The sequence below is a fragment of the Patiria miniata genome, unplaced genomic scaffold (genome assembly GCF_015706575.1).
Source record: "Patiria miniata isolate m_02_andy unplaced genomic scaffold, ASM1570657v1 HiC_scaffold_17, whole genome shotgun sequence".
Classification (NCBI taxonomy): domain Eukaryota; kingdom Metazoa; phylum Echinodermata; class Asteroidea; order Valvatida; family Asterinidae; genus Patiria; species Patiria miniata.
This window is the reverse complement of record NW_024037055.1, coordinates 7,933,407-7,947,893: the sequence shown is the minus strand read 5'-3', so window position 1 is coordinate 7,947,893 and position 14,487 is coordinate 7,933,407. Positions and strand designations below refer to the sequence as shown.

At 41.4% G+C, this 14,487-nt stretch overlaps 1 protein-coding gene across 4 annotated transcripts in view; it reads right to left on the bottom strand.

The window, feature by feature from the left end:
- LOC119723720 overlaps nucleotides 1-14,487 on the bottom strand; it is a 53,357-nt gene that overhangs the window by 21,739 nt on the left and 17,131 nt on the right. For all 4 annotated transcript variants that reach the window (XM_038194521.1, XM_038194520.1, XM_038194522.1 and 1 more), the window contains one exon: nucleotides 12,289-13,751. In XM_038194521.1, coding sequence (XP_038050449.1) covers nucleotides 12,289-13,751 — 1,463 coding nt within the window. The remainder of the gene's footprint in view (nucleotides 1-12,288; nucleotides 13,752-14,487) is intronic.

The window sequence follows — 14,487 nt, the reverse complement described above, 5'->3', positions numbered from 1 at the left end:
CTGGGGTGTCCAAGTGAGATGAGATAAAGACCATTGTGTAGAGTATTTACTACACCTTCAGACTCTATAGGTAAGTTTTGCAAAAAGACAGTGCTAGTATTTTGAATATTTATGAATTGACTGCTACATTTTTATAGACACACTATACAGTGTTAAAGGGAAGATACAACATTTGCAAACATCAAAAAACGAAATGACGAAATTATCACGAAATACCTACTGGATTGTTAGAGAATGATAGTCCAAAGCATCCTGTAAAATCGTGGTGCCTGATGTGCTAACAGTTTCAAGAAAACTTGTATTTTTCCAACGCTGGTCGGCCGACCAGCGTTGGAGAAAACTGGCTGTTTGCAAAACTGCTTCTAAATTTTCATATTTAGTTATTTCGCATTTTCTTTGCAATTGATTACACACCTGTAAAGGAGTACAAGCCTGCTAGACCGATTCTCTGACCTTACAATTCCCCAAAGTCTAAAATTGCTCCGTTTCATCTAAAGTGGGGTCAGGGAACAAGACTACAAGAACATGATTGGTTTTTCCAGCACCTACAAGCCCAAAACGTGAAACAAGTCAGTTTAACAATATTTTCTATAACAAACTAATCCTTCAAATCCATTTATGTCGGAAAATTGCAGCAAAAGCAAATGTTGTACATTCCCTTTAAATGTTTTTTCAGTTTAAACATTAAGAGACTTAGGCCTACTGATTAAAACCTGCAATGTAATCTCTGAGGAAAAGTAAGGATGAATATAGACAGTTTTTTTACCCTTTTCTGACCCTAAAGTTCACAGAAAGAGCATCACAATTTTCACAGCACTGAGAAAATCAATCCTTTGCACTTGAAATAAACACCAGAATCAGTGGGTCAGCAACCCAGGTATATAAGATTCCAAGTTCTTGCCGTCAGATGATACCCTTCTCTAAACAGATGAAGTATCTGTTGGGCTTTGTTCCCAGGCCTATAAAGCTTTAGTCTCTCAAGAAACAATGTGGGTTGGATTTCGAGCTCGTGTCAATTGAAATAGAAGAGCAGAACAACCCTGACCGTCAGATCAACAAGTCTTAGATGAATCAACTTTGCATACATTTCCATATTATACAGTTTGAACTTTAAACCTGGTTTTGTAAAGCAATTGTTGGATATTCAAGTATTTTCATGCAAATTGAACTGCGTTATTTCTTTGAAATGATATTCATAAATACCTCAGACAGTTTACGCATTCCTATTGGTCGAGAACCCGTCACGTGGCCGGTCTTAAACGGATGATAAAGACATGGCTAGCTGGTCTTAAATGCTTTTCCAGCGTCCCATGAAATTTGGACTCCTATGAAATCCGGTGCCTTTTAACGTTTCATTGGCTGAACGTTCAAATTCCTCCCGTATGCATGCGCAATGTACTACCAGTGAATCAGTATTTCATGGTCCAAAATTCACACTTCACCAGCCCAGCTGCGTTTTGCGCGACATCGCGCAGTACGCGCGACGCCAATGTCCCTATTAGGTAACGAGTTGTGGAGGGGCATTCCATATTATAGTCAGAGGGGTGTTTCGTAAAACATGATGTAAAATTGTTGAACAAAATGGTTGGCAACGTCTAGTTTTTGACATTTTTATTTTGGACCGAAAAGGTATTTATGAATGGGAATAAATTGTGTGTTCGGTCGGTATTAAACACTCTGTTTAAGACCGGTTTGAGTCTGGATGGGCGATAATTAGCCTTGGGTAATTATCGCCCATCCAGACTCAAACCGGTCTTAAACAGAGTGTTATAATTCCTCCCAAACACACATTTATTCCCTTAATAACAATAATAATGTGGTGCTTTTATAGGGCTTTATACCAAAGGTCTGAAAGCGCTTCACAATTATTACCCCTGTTCATCAGGCAATGAGACCAGTTTTTGCAGCAGCTCGAGATCATGACATTCTGGTCTCTACCTTCACAGGTACCCATTTATACTCCTGGGTGGAGAGAGGCAATTGTAGTAAAGTGCCTTGCCCAAGAACACAAGCACCAATGCACCATGTTCCCTGTCAGGGTTCGAACCCACGTACCATGGCACGTGAGTTGAACACCATGACCATTCAACAACAGCACTCCAGATGGAATAAATCTCATATATAAGGAACTCTTCTCATCTGGTTTTTCACAATTACAAATTGTTGGAAGACAAATGATAAACTGATTAATTTTTGGGGGGATGAACGTTACTTTCCTAACCTTCTACCTCCCAGACTTTGGTTCAATTTCAACCTAGGTCAGCATAGTAGATTTGGTTTTCAGTCCCATGCCTGATTTTTGTTGGTTCCCCTGAAATTTCACGCCAGACTTTTCTCTCAACATCTTGGAACATTTTGTTCATCTCTATCTCCAGTTATCTTTAGTTGCCTGAGCTACAGAGCCTACATGTATGTGCATACTTAAAGGGAAGATACAACATTTGCAAACATCAAAAAACGAAATGATCAAATTATCACGAAATACCTTACTGAATTGTTAGGGACTGACAGTCCAAATTATCCTTTAAAATCGTGGCTCATGGTGTGCTGAAATTTTCAAGAAAAACTGTATATTTCCAACGCTGGTCGGCCGACCAGCGTTGGAGAAAACTGGCTTTTTTTTCAAAAACTGTCCGTCAGTTTTCATATTTAGTTATTCTGACTTTTCTTTGAAATTGATCACACACCTGTGAAGGGGTACCGGTACAAGCCTGCTAGACTGATTCTCTGAGCTTACAATTCCCCAAGTGTATTACTTGCTCTGTTTCATTTTAAGTGGGATCAGGGAACCAGACTACAAGAACATGATAGGTTTTCTTGGTTTTTCCAGCGTCTACAAGCCCAAAACGTGAAACAAGTCAGTTTAACAATATTTTCTATAACATACTAATCCTCCAAATCCATTTATTTCTGAAATTACAGCAAAACCAAATGTTGTACATTCCCTTTAAGAACCCTTGTCACTGTCAGAAAATAGTCAAAACAATAAATTTAATGACAAAATGTCACAGGTACATTTGTAGGCCTTATCATCACAAAAGGCAAGCAGGCAAGCAACGCTACGCCGATGTTGTCCACAATTTGTTCGCCCTGTCGTTTGTCACGTTTTCCCATGGTGTTTTCCCAAACTTCACCCAGACATTCACACAGAATTGTAAACAAGCTATTTATCACTTCCCAATGCCAAGAAATTATACAGGTATACAACCCTCAATGAATTATTCTAAAGGTCACATGATTGGTCCAATCCAATGGGAAAGAAAAAAAATTAAACCCAAACATTCAAGGTTTACGGTTAGTGTAACACTAACAGACCCGACAGACAATCCTTTCTCAATTATTATTCACCTGTGAATCAATCGGAGTACAAAGCACTCAGACTGGATTTTTTTTTTCACCTACAGATTTGTTTAACCGACAAAGGAGTCTAGCTGTGAAGTATCCTTGACACGGGTTGAATGACTCAACAAGAGTCAGGGGAGAAAGGATTGAGCTGGGATGTGCCGGGTAACAGGAACAAGAATGAAACGAGCTGACTGTTGGCACAGGGCAACTATTGCAAAATGTGATTTTTCCTGTATGGGAGTCAAAGAATGACGTGGGTTTGGATTCTATCTGGGAAATGTTTCTGTACTTGTTGCTTAAATTTTCTTTTCTGAGCTGACTGTTGTTGGCACAGGGCAACTATTACAAAATGTGATTTTCCCTGTAGGAGTCAAAGAATGACGTGGGTTTGGATTCTATCTGGGAAATGTTTCTGTACTTGTTGCTTAAAATTTCTTTTCTGAGCTGACTGTTGGCACAGGGCAACTATTACAAAATGTGATTTTTCCTGTAGGAGTCAAAGAATGACGTGTGTTTGGATTCTATCTGGGAAATGTTTCTGTACTTGTTGCTTAAAAAAAAATTCCCACTTTTTTCTGAAGAGAAAATTCTAAATCCTTGCAAGCTACTTACAATGCTACATTTTACATATATTCAGGCATCAACTGGTGTTTTTATAACTTGGCTGATTACAAAAATGAAAAATGAAGAAATATTTCTGAAAGGTTATTATCATTGAGATAGACTCATGGATATTAGTTCATTTAATCCATTAACCATTTCATGTCGGATGACGTGTATACATGCAAATGTTTTGCGGTATTCGGAACGGATGATGGATAAACACGCAACGAGCAAGGCTGGAAATATCTGTCAGCGACTCGCTCGGAGCGAGCGAGGCCGGATATATCAGGGTGTGCTACCCGTAGATGATGGCCTGAAGCCGTCTGACATCGAGGTTCGTGAAAAACAATCCAGCGCCTGGTCTGGTCAATGTCAAAATAATCCCGGCGCGAACTGGTTAAGACTTCAACCTAATGGATTATAGTGGAGTCCCCTAACGTGGCGTTACCGTCAACTTGACTCTCCTTATGCAGTGTTGCCCAACGACAAACTTCAAATTCATTCAGTTAAATACTGGTACTTTTAGTTTGATAATGTTTGCTGTTGAACCTTTGCGAACAATTTCAGTGTCCTGGAATTTAGTCCATAATTCAAAGTCGGTCATGGCGTCCGGAAATTGTGCACAAAATCAGCTGAGTGTTCCCTAACGTGGCGCACTTGAACAAATCTCAGAAAATCACTTGTAAGTTAACATTTAAGAATTTCTTTGAAGTTGACAAATTCTGATATACCGGTACCATTATTATCTCCACTCACATACCCAACTAAAAGTTTGTAATAAACTTGTTTTCTTATTTTTGGGCGCATTTTTTTAGGGTTCATATATTGTGCACTTCAAAATAAAAATGGAAAATCACGCCAAAATAAATTTGTTAACTTTGTAACGGGTAGGTCAACTCAAGATTTTGTGAACGGGAATGTTTAGAGCTTGATGAAATTTCACTCACTGTGAAATTTGAGGTAAAACTTTTGCTCTAGCAAGGCACTATAGGCGAAAATTCAAAGTGCGCCACGTAATTAGGGGCCGCACCACGTTAGGGACACACCATGTTATGGGACATCAACAATACTAAGTACTGAAAACTTTGACATTGTTGTACCCCAATGGCTAAAAAAAATTTTCTGTTTAATTCTTTAATGCCTCAGAGTATTGCAAAAGAGCTAGAAGTTCGGCTTCACATTCAACTGGTCTGCCGTTTACAAAGGCTCGTGCACGCCACACTTGACTGCGCCAAAAAAACAATCAGATAAGAGAAGTTTTGGTTACCATGCTGCACCCACGGCGATGATCGACACAACGGCAGTGCATGGGCATGATGGGACTGCACGGACCTTCTCAGACGTTTGGTTAATCCTCTATACGGAAAGCTCCAACCCCTGCTTTCCTCAAGCCAGTTTGGGAAACATCAGAGAAACTACGCAACCACCTCGAGTCGGTCCAAATTTCATCACGTCCGCCACTTGACTTTGCCACATTGGAGTGACTCAACAAATGTAACCGAAAAACAACTGATAATAAAAAAAGACGAGCCTAGACCTATTTTTGTCATATCAGTCACAGGCTTGCAATGATTTCGTTCTCTCCCCCCCCCCCCCCCCTCCACCATCTTGACTCCAGGATTTCATGAGGAAACATCAATAAAGCAAATACATCCCTATTGGGTTTGCCTCAGACGGACATGTACTGGGACGATAATGGATAGCACACACTCAAAAGTTGCCCGGTTTAGTATCATAAACCTCTCATATTAGGGGATCAAATATATACTAATTCTTTTGCAAACTTGGACTCTGACCACACTTTGAAATATATTTTCTTTCCCGTTCCATTTTTAATAAATGGGTCACACGCCATTGTGCAAAACATCTAATGACCAGAAATTTTAGTTTATTGTTTACTGCGACAGAAACCTTGTTAGGAGTTCATTATTACAATGTGGGAATTTTTTGGGTGTTTGAAAAGTAACCCTCCAACAATGTGAAATATTCAATATGTTAGCCTGAGGGTTAGCTAATCTTTTGCTTTTGTTTTGGGAATTCCCTTTTATTGCAACATTTTATCTGCGAGTGTACATTGCTCAGTTCTGGTATTTTGCGGTCTGTGGCACAAAAACTCTTTGTTTGTTCACTAGAAAAATGCAACAAGGTTTCAGAACCCACAAATATTTCAAGTGCCGCATTTTTTTTCTCTGTAACTTTTGGCAGTTTTAAATCTATAATCTAATAGTACAACAAGTCTCAAAGAGAAAGTAAACTGCAACAAAATATTACAAGTAAAGGAATGCACAACGTCAAACCATGCAAACAAACTCCTTTGCGTTCCTTCATTTTTTCCAAAACCACACTTAAAGGAAAAACATATAAACATCAACAGCAAAATTCAAAGAGGGAAAACCTAACAAAGCAACCACCAACAATAAAGAAAAGTTCACTCACCGTTTGCCAGAATTTCCTCTGGCCCCAAAGCTGGAAAGTTCTACGTGATAATGAGCGACTGCCTCAACGAATAGCAAAGCTACCCTCTATTCTTCGGACCCAATTTTTTTTTTCCTGGTAAGGTGCTCGCTCGATCAAGTTTCCCATAAACACTGGCCAGTTTTTCCTTCTGGGTAGTGTGTAACTCTACCCTCCAGAGGGATAGAAAGTAAATACTTTTTTTTAAGAGCGGATGTGAATTTGATCAAGTTTTTTTTTCTTTCCCTCAGCTGAGTGGTCTTGTTTGTTTGTCGGACCGTTTGCATGGCTACTGTTTCCTCTGCCACCGAGAATGCTTCCACTGAGGCAGGGGCCGTGTGCCATGGGAGGCTATCTTGTGCCATGGGAGGCTATCTGGTCCTACGGCTGCTTTGTTTTTTTTGTAAGGTTTTACTTAATCCCTCTGAAGGTGAGGGTATTGAGTGTATCTGCCGGCCTGAAAGCAAAGCCCCACATTACATGCATCATGATTATTGACTTGTGAAGAAAAAATCCTTTGACAATGGGGAAGATGCTCAGTGAACAGGCATTAACATGGGCTTAGAGAATCATTTGGTGTTAAGTATGTTATTCAATGGGCTGGCGTGAAAGTGTAGAATAAAAGACTGTTGGGTAGTTACAACTAATAGTTATTATGTTCGTTAAAGAGAAAACTGCCCTGCAGATGGAAGCGGTGACTGAAAACTTATTATGATGGCTAGTTCTGGTAATTCCTAAAGGGCCTGACACATTATATGCGATCTCATATAGGAGACCTTACGGCGACCAAAAATATTTCATAAATTTAACAATCACAGCGAGGACGCAAGAAAATGACAACTCTCTGTCTCAAAGAAGCATCAAGCTACGCTCATACTGTGCGCTTCCCGCGCTTACGATGCGCTCAACTCGCTCTCTATGCGCCCCTGTCAAGCTCAATTACTCCATCTAGTCGCTGCCGCTGCACTGTCACTGCGCTCACACTATGCTCTGCTCGCTCTGCTGTCCTAGTAGCTCGCGTCGCACTCTCTATTCGACCAAAATACGCTCATGTGACGTCACTTGCGCTGTATAAATACCACGACAAAACGGTCAATACACAGTCCAGTTTCAAAATTATTCTACAAGTTCATCGCAGTCGAGTTACTCTCATGGAGACTACATCGACTGTCTTGCGTCTAGGCTGCCTCAATGCCACTTCAATGTCGCGCGATTCACGCTTGCACAGCGCCCGAGATGCGTCATTACGGCATCCTGGCCAGGGCGCAGAGGTGTTGTGATTGTTTTGAGCATGTTCAAAGACCTTGGCGCTCATCGGAGACCATTAAGACCCTCTGGCGCCCATCTGGCGACCTATGTAGTTGTCGCTGCGATCTAGTTGTTGTTTTTGCGCCCCAGCTATTTTTCAAGGAGGCAGTGAGAGCGCATACAAGATCGCAGACAGTGTGACAGGACCTTTAAGAGAAAACTGCCCTGCAGATGGAGGCGGTGACTGAAAACTTATTATGATGGCTAGTTCTGGTCATTCCTATGGGTGCATGTACATGTGTACCTTCTTGATAATTGCTATAGCTAGTAATCCGGATTACCGCATTCATTCAAGTATGTGTCTGTATAAGGGATTAACTTTGGGATTAGCCCTGATTTGACTTAATCTGATTTTTCCTGTTTGAAAATAAGACTGCTACTTCATGGAAAAGAGCAACTGCTCCAAAAGATACAACAATTTTAAATCTTATTGATTACATGAAGTTAAAGTGAAAATTCCTTTGGGAAAATGATGGGTTGATTCTTAGGGTTAAACAGAATGTGAAAAAGTTAAAAGAAAAATACATTATCTCCAAACATTTTACAATGTACAGTAACAAGCTTTTACAAATTTGAGAAGAATGGATTACAATGAACCCACCACCCAAATGCAGGCTGATGGAGGTCATTTGAGGTTTTTTTTAAATACATTTTTGAATCATCAACATATGTGTACAATTGAAGGTACATGTAGGGTACGGTAGATCGTTTGTCATTGTGCAGTTTCTTTTCATTAGAAGCAACAAAAGTGCTCAAAATCTAAAGACGGGCGCTAAACAACTAATCGGATGAAATTTCAGCTCAGTGAATGCTGTATATTCCGAGAAAACAATATTCTAGGATCTAAATTTCAATTCAAAAGTTGCCGAGTCATCTTTTAAATTGCGCCCGAAATCAGCATCTGGAACACGTTCTCATTCAACCAATTGCTGTTACGCGATGTCACGAAATGAACCGACAACTAATAGCAACCGCGTGTGCGTTTGCGTCGTGTTAACGCTTGCGCACACCCATTCACGGATAAATTTGCCGATAATTTACAAACCAACTACTAATAGAAATTTCCAAAAATGCGTCACTTGACGCATCTTTGGAAATGGCCTTTTTTGTATTGTTTTCAAAATGACAGCATGCCAGAAAGAATATTTTCACAGGAAGTTTAGTGTCATTAACTATCTTTAAACCAAGTAAGCTTTTCAACACTAATTTCGTCAGTTACTTTTTGGATTACTGCAAATTATCTTCTCTACCTTTAGCCTTCCTTTTTCAATATTTCAGTACTATCTCAGATGCACCTGATTTTAATAAGCCTTTCAGATGTTTTCACTAAAAATCCTGAAAGACCCTTTAAATATACCGGTACTACAGCAGCCTGACAAAACAAAAGACCAGTCAGCCAGTATTTTCAACTTTTCATTTTTGAGCAAGACATGAAAAGTTGTGGGTTTTTCTGAGCCCCAAAGCTCTGGTCCACATCTTTCGGGGAGATGTATGCACCACTCAAGTGGGCAAGAGGCACTGTGAGAATAAAATGCCTCATCTCAGAGTGCTCTTGGCATACAGCATTGTACACCAAAAAAGTGTGGTCACTAAGAAGTTAAGATCGACAAATTTGCTCTACAGCAATTCCAAAATCACAGACATTACAAATCAGACATAATTTGTTTTTGGTTCTCTAAGAGCTCAGTCAATAAACTTGACAACTTACTTTTATTTATACATCCATTATCTACTAATGGTCAAGGAGATTACAGACCAGGAGTTTTGGATCATTTGTCTGAATCATTTATTAGATGGTTAAATGGTTCTGTCACAGACTATTTTCTTCTGTAATGCTGGAATTACTCTCTACTTAGTACTCACCAGCAGATCCTGGTCAGCAAGTTTCTGGCAAACAATTCCACTTTTATTGGACTTCTAACACCAAAAACTATGTACCGGTATCTTTGTGTTTCCTCTCACTATGCCACCTCATACATGAAGGCTTCTACTGTCCAGAACTTGCTCATAGCTAGCTCCATGCTCTGACCATAGCTCTGACCCACTGAAGAGTTAGCAAACACTGCCCAGTCACCTCAATGTTTTGCTACAGGATTAACACCTCTTGACCAATATCTCCTAATAGCTTTTACAATGTGCTTAGCACCATAACCGCTTACAGTTAGGTTTGGTGTTTGTGTGAGTTGACATGATGTCCACACAAAGGGTGACTGTAACTGGCTCTGACCAGCCAGGCGGAATGACAACAAGAAGGGAGAATACTCAACTATTTTGAGCCCAGGGGGCAACAAGCAGAAGATGTCTTAGGCCTAAACCTTATGGACAGAGGGTTGGAGCATAGATTTATGAAGAAAAAAACCCGATGGTTGAAGGAAGGAGCACCCTTCTTACTAGACCCAACATGCTTGCCTACTGTCTGCTTACAGGCTGACCGACTGATAGCTCCATGGGACTGACTGACTGACTCCCCGACTGACTGACTCCCCCCCCCCCCCGACTCCCCGACTCCCGAGTCCCCGAGTATAAATAGTGTGCTCTGTGACTTTCAGGTCCAGCTCGACTAAGCACGCCATTTAAAATAGCATCATAATGAGAAAACAGTGACATAAATTGTTTCCTTACATTTTCTACATACACAGAAGAAAAGTTGATTGTTCATGTCTAATTCCATAGAAAACAAATTCTTGGAATAATATTTTTCTTCTGATTTTAACCAGTTCGCGCTGGGACAGTTCAATGCCAGACGGGTCCAGGCCGTCATCTGCGGGTAACACACCCTGATATTTCCGGCCTCGCTCGCTGTGAGCGGGTTGCTGACAGATACCCGGTACTTACGGCCTCGCTTGTTGCGTGTTTATCGGTCATCCGTTCCGAAAACCTTTGCGTGTACATCATATCAAATCCTTTGTGGTCAAAAGGACCCCATGTAAACTGGCCAAAGCGCACAGCCAGATGACCTTGGACACATAGAGATAAGAGCTCCCAGGCTCTGTGTATATACAGTAGCGCTGCCTAGCACGTGTACAATAAACAGACCCTACGCGCTGAGCCATTGAGCAACGTCAAATTTTATTGGAGTTTAGATGTACAATTCTTTAGTAAATGAATACACGCGAGTCTAAACCTTAACCAATCACAATAAGGGTTATATTGTTGGAAAGCTGACGAGACGAAGAAAAATGGCTCGAGAGATCTAAGCTCCCAGGTGGCACTATTTAACGTTATGATGATGTTAATGGACCAGTTCTTGGCTGAACGCGTGGTTTACACACAAAACAGGGAGATTTTTGACTGAAAATGCAATGTTTAACATCAATTCGCGAGTGAAACTCAGTGTTTTATTCAGTTTTTCTTTCATTTTCTGAAAGAGTATATTGTTAGGGTCACACTGTAGTGAGATCTAAGGTATACCCTGTTGAATAATGAAGTGGTGGCGACAGATGTGAAAAAAGGCCCGTTTTTAATGATTTTTTCGCCGCGTTCTCTCATAGAGGTTGCACATAAAAACCGGCCCGGTGGGTTAGTTCCCCAAAGGAATTCATATGACACGTCATCCGACGTGAACTGGTTAAGAAAACCATTTAATAGGGATTTTGTATTCTGATTTCAGGATGAATTAATGTATACAATGCACTAAATGCACACAAAAACCCGCCCTGCACAATTCGTGTACATATAGGTGATCCATCATTTTTATCATCCGATTATTGATGAGTTCCGAAGATACGCGTATTGACCAAGCAAGTGAAATAACAACTTTTGATAGCGATTGTCAACATTTGCTGACCACATGCAGCTACCCGTCCTTGGCCAATAGTGACCGACTGACCCTACTGGGCAGCAACATAGTATTGTTGCTATAGATGTGTTCAGAACACCTGTTAGCTTAACACAGTTGTGTTGACGGAGAAAATTAAACTGTTTGTGTACATACCGGTATGCAAGACAAACTTGAAAAATCGGACAGAACTAATTAAAAAAACCGGAAAGATTTCCATATACATGTATATACGAAGTTCCCTCAACACCCTGTGTACAAACCCTATGAGATTGGACTGAAAAATTCTAAGTGTTTTTTAAGAAAATGCTTGTATTTTCTCACTTCTCAAATTGACTTTGATGACATGAAATTGCTATCTGGGGGCTTGTTAGTCAATACAGAGGAAAATTAGTGAACTTCTTATATGGAAATCTTTCCAAAAAAACAGACTGGGTGAAGTTATAAGTACAAGGCCAACAAATTAGTAGGGCTGTCCAGTTTCGAATAATTAAGTATTCGATTATTTGAAACTCGCCTATCAAGTTTACACATACCAGCTGCAGGTTGTGCGCAAATCGCGGCAGATACAAATTGCGTGCAGCGATCGATGTTATGGGCCGCTGGAGTGTTTTGTTGTAAGTACCGGTATTTTATAACTGTCAAGGGCTTTAACCTGCTAAAAGGATGAAAAAAATTAACCGCCATCGACAACAAAGTTACTTCTGACAATAAAGCGTTGCAACATTGGTGATCAAATATTTCATTATTAGGCATATCTGGGACGACCCTAAAAATTAGTCTATAAAAGTTTCGCTTACCTCTTCATCTGAGATGCACTCATCTTCTGACCCCGTTAATTCACCGGAATCCCTCCTCTCCAAGTAGCAGACCATCTCCAGGCTCTTATCTCGTTTCCATGACAAGCGCTTCTTGAATTGTGGTCCGGAGCTTGCCGAGCTTTGGTCCCCTCTGACGGCTGATGATATCGCTGCATCGTCTGAAGCTGTCTCGGTCTCCGTGGAAACCGGGACTTGGTCCGCTGACACATTCAATAGCTGTTGGTCGTCGGTGACGATGGATGATAAACCTGCATCTCTGCTGGGTTTGGGGTGACAGAAACCGTTGTTTTGCTCCGCATAGCTGCTGTCTACAAATATTTTGACCGGGCTCGGGGAAGAGGTACTTGTGTCTGCGATATCGGAGAAGGAAGGAGCTCGCTTCCCTGATTTTCGAGAGGGTACACTGGGTGCCGATTTCGCAAGCTGTTTATTTCCTTGACTCGAGGGGAGCTGGTGGGTCTCTTTTGAATTCTGAGAGGCAACAGGGTCCTGTTTGAGGGTTTCAGAATTTGGGTTTTTGACATAAAGCGAAGAGCGAGATGACTTCTGTCGAGGGACGGGAAAACTCCAGCGCCACCAGCTTTTTCGTTTTAACGTTGGCTCAGCAATTTTGTTCGACTCGGGAGATGGTTCCGCAACATTTTTAATTGGATCAGTTCCACCAATAGAGGGAGGCAGACTGCCCGTCTCAACTGGTATACTCCACCGGTGCTTGCGCCATTGTCGTCTTGCATTTGGGTGCGAGGTTTCTCTGGAATCTTTTCTTTCTGAGGATAAGAGAGTTTGACTTTCAACACCCTGAATTCTATCTCGTTTGTCAGGTGTCAGATTTGTTTTACTGTTTGCACTCGGCATTTCAGGCGTAACCGGTACTCTGCCATCCGAGACGCCAGTGACGTCAAGCTCCTTGGTGCGACTGCCCTGGCGTGACCTTCCAGTGCTAGTAAGCTGAGCCCAGAAGTTCTGAGACCACTGCTCCAGGGCAGAAGGCATACTCCAGCGGCTGACCTCTTGGTTGTCCGTGGAACCCCGTCGCTGGCTTGGGCTCTGCACATCCGACTTTGCCCTCCGTTTCACCAACACGGGCTCTGTCCTCTCACCCCGTTGACCTTTGACTTTAGGTGGGTCATCCACGTTCATCAGGAACTCCAGCAGCTTGATGGGGTCGGAGCAGGATTGCAGGTAGCGCTGTTCAACTTCCGACTTCTCCTTAGCGTAAGGGTGGAAGGAGTTCTTCCGGTGGTTGGGTCTTGGTACGGCTTCCTCCGTGTCCATCATTTTCTCCAAGATCATCGAGCCGCTTATGATGGCCGGGTTATCGCTAGACTGGGCATCTCTCAAGATATCTCCAGTTGACGCCAGAGCTTTGTGGGGTGACTCAATGCTGGATATTTTTCTCCTCCGCCTGGAGTTTTGAGGGCCAACTGTGCTCTCTTGGTCTCCTGGGGGGAAAAAAGGACAATAAAAAAAAAGGAACACTAGTTTAACTTTTGAAAGCAATTTCCTCTGGAAGTGGAAAAGTGTTTCCTGAAGTTAATTTTCAAATGGCAGTGAATGATTCGGTGCAACCCGGCAATTAAGTCCATTGAGACTTGCCAATAAAAAAAATTTGTTCAAATTATAATTCTCCCCTTCCAATTCTCTATGAAGACATCACAAGATTCCAGTGTTAATCCAGCAGAGACCTACACACCAACTACTGCAACCAAACAGATTTGCACGCTCTACAGTTTGTTACAGTAATTGGGGACGGGGGCAGTACACTGCACCATAGTGCAGTGATCGTTAGAAAATGCTTGTGCTCCCAGCTGAAACCGAGCTTCGTCAAGCATAGAAGAATGCAGAGAGTCCTTCAGGTTTCACGTTCTAGACCAGTGGGTTTGAAAGAACCAAACCTGTTTAAAGCAGTTCTAGGGTAAAAGGTTAATTACCCTGGTGTCGTTCACAAAGTCTTAACAACAGTTGTTTGTGAATGTGGGCAGATGGTTTTTATTTTGAAGGACAGTTATAAAACTGATTCAAAACAAAATTCAGAAAAGAATTTTGCTGGAGAGGCTTGGGTTGATGAAGCAGAGGTTTTTTTTTTTATAATAGGAATGCTATTATTTATTGGATGGATGAACTACTTGTTTGTCACAGGTTTCCTCTACAGATTTTTTAAATTTTGAAAACTGGATG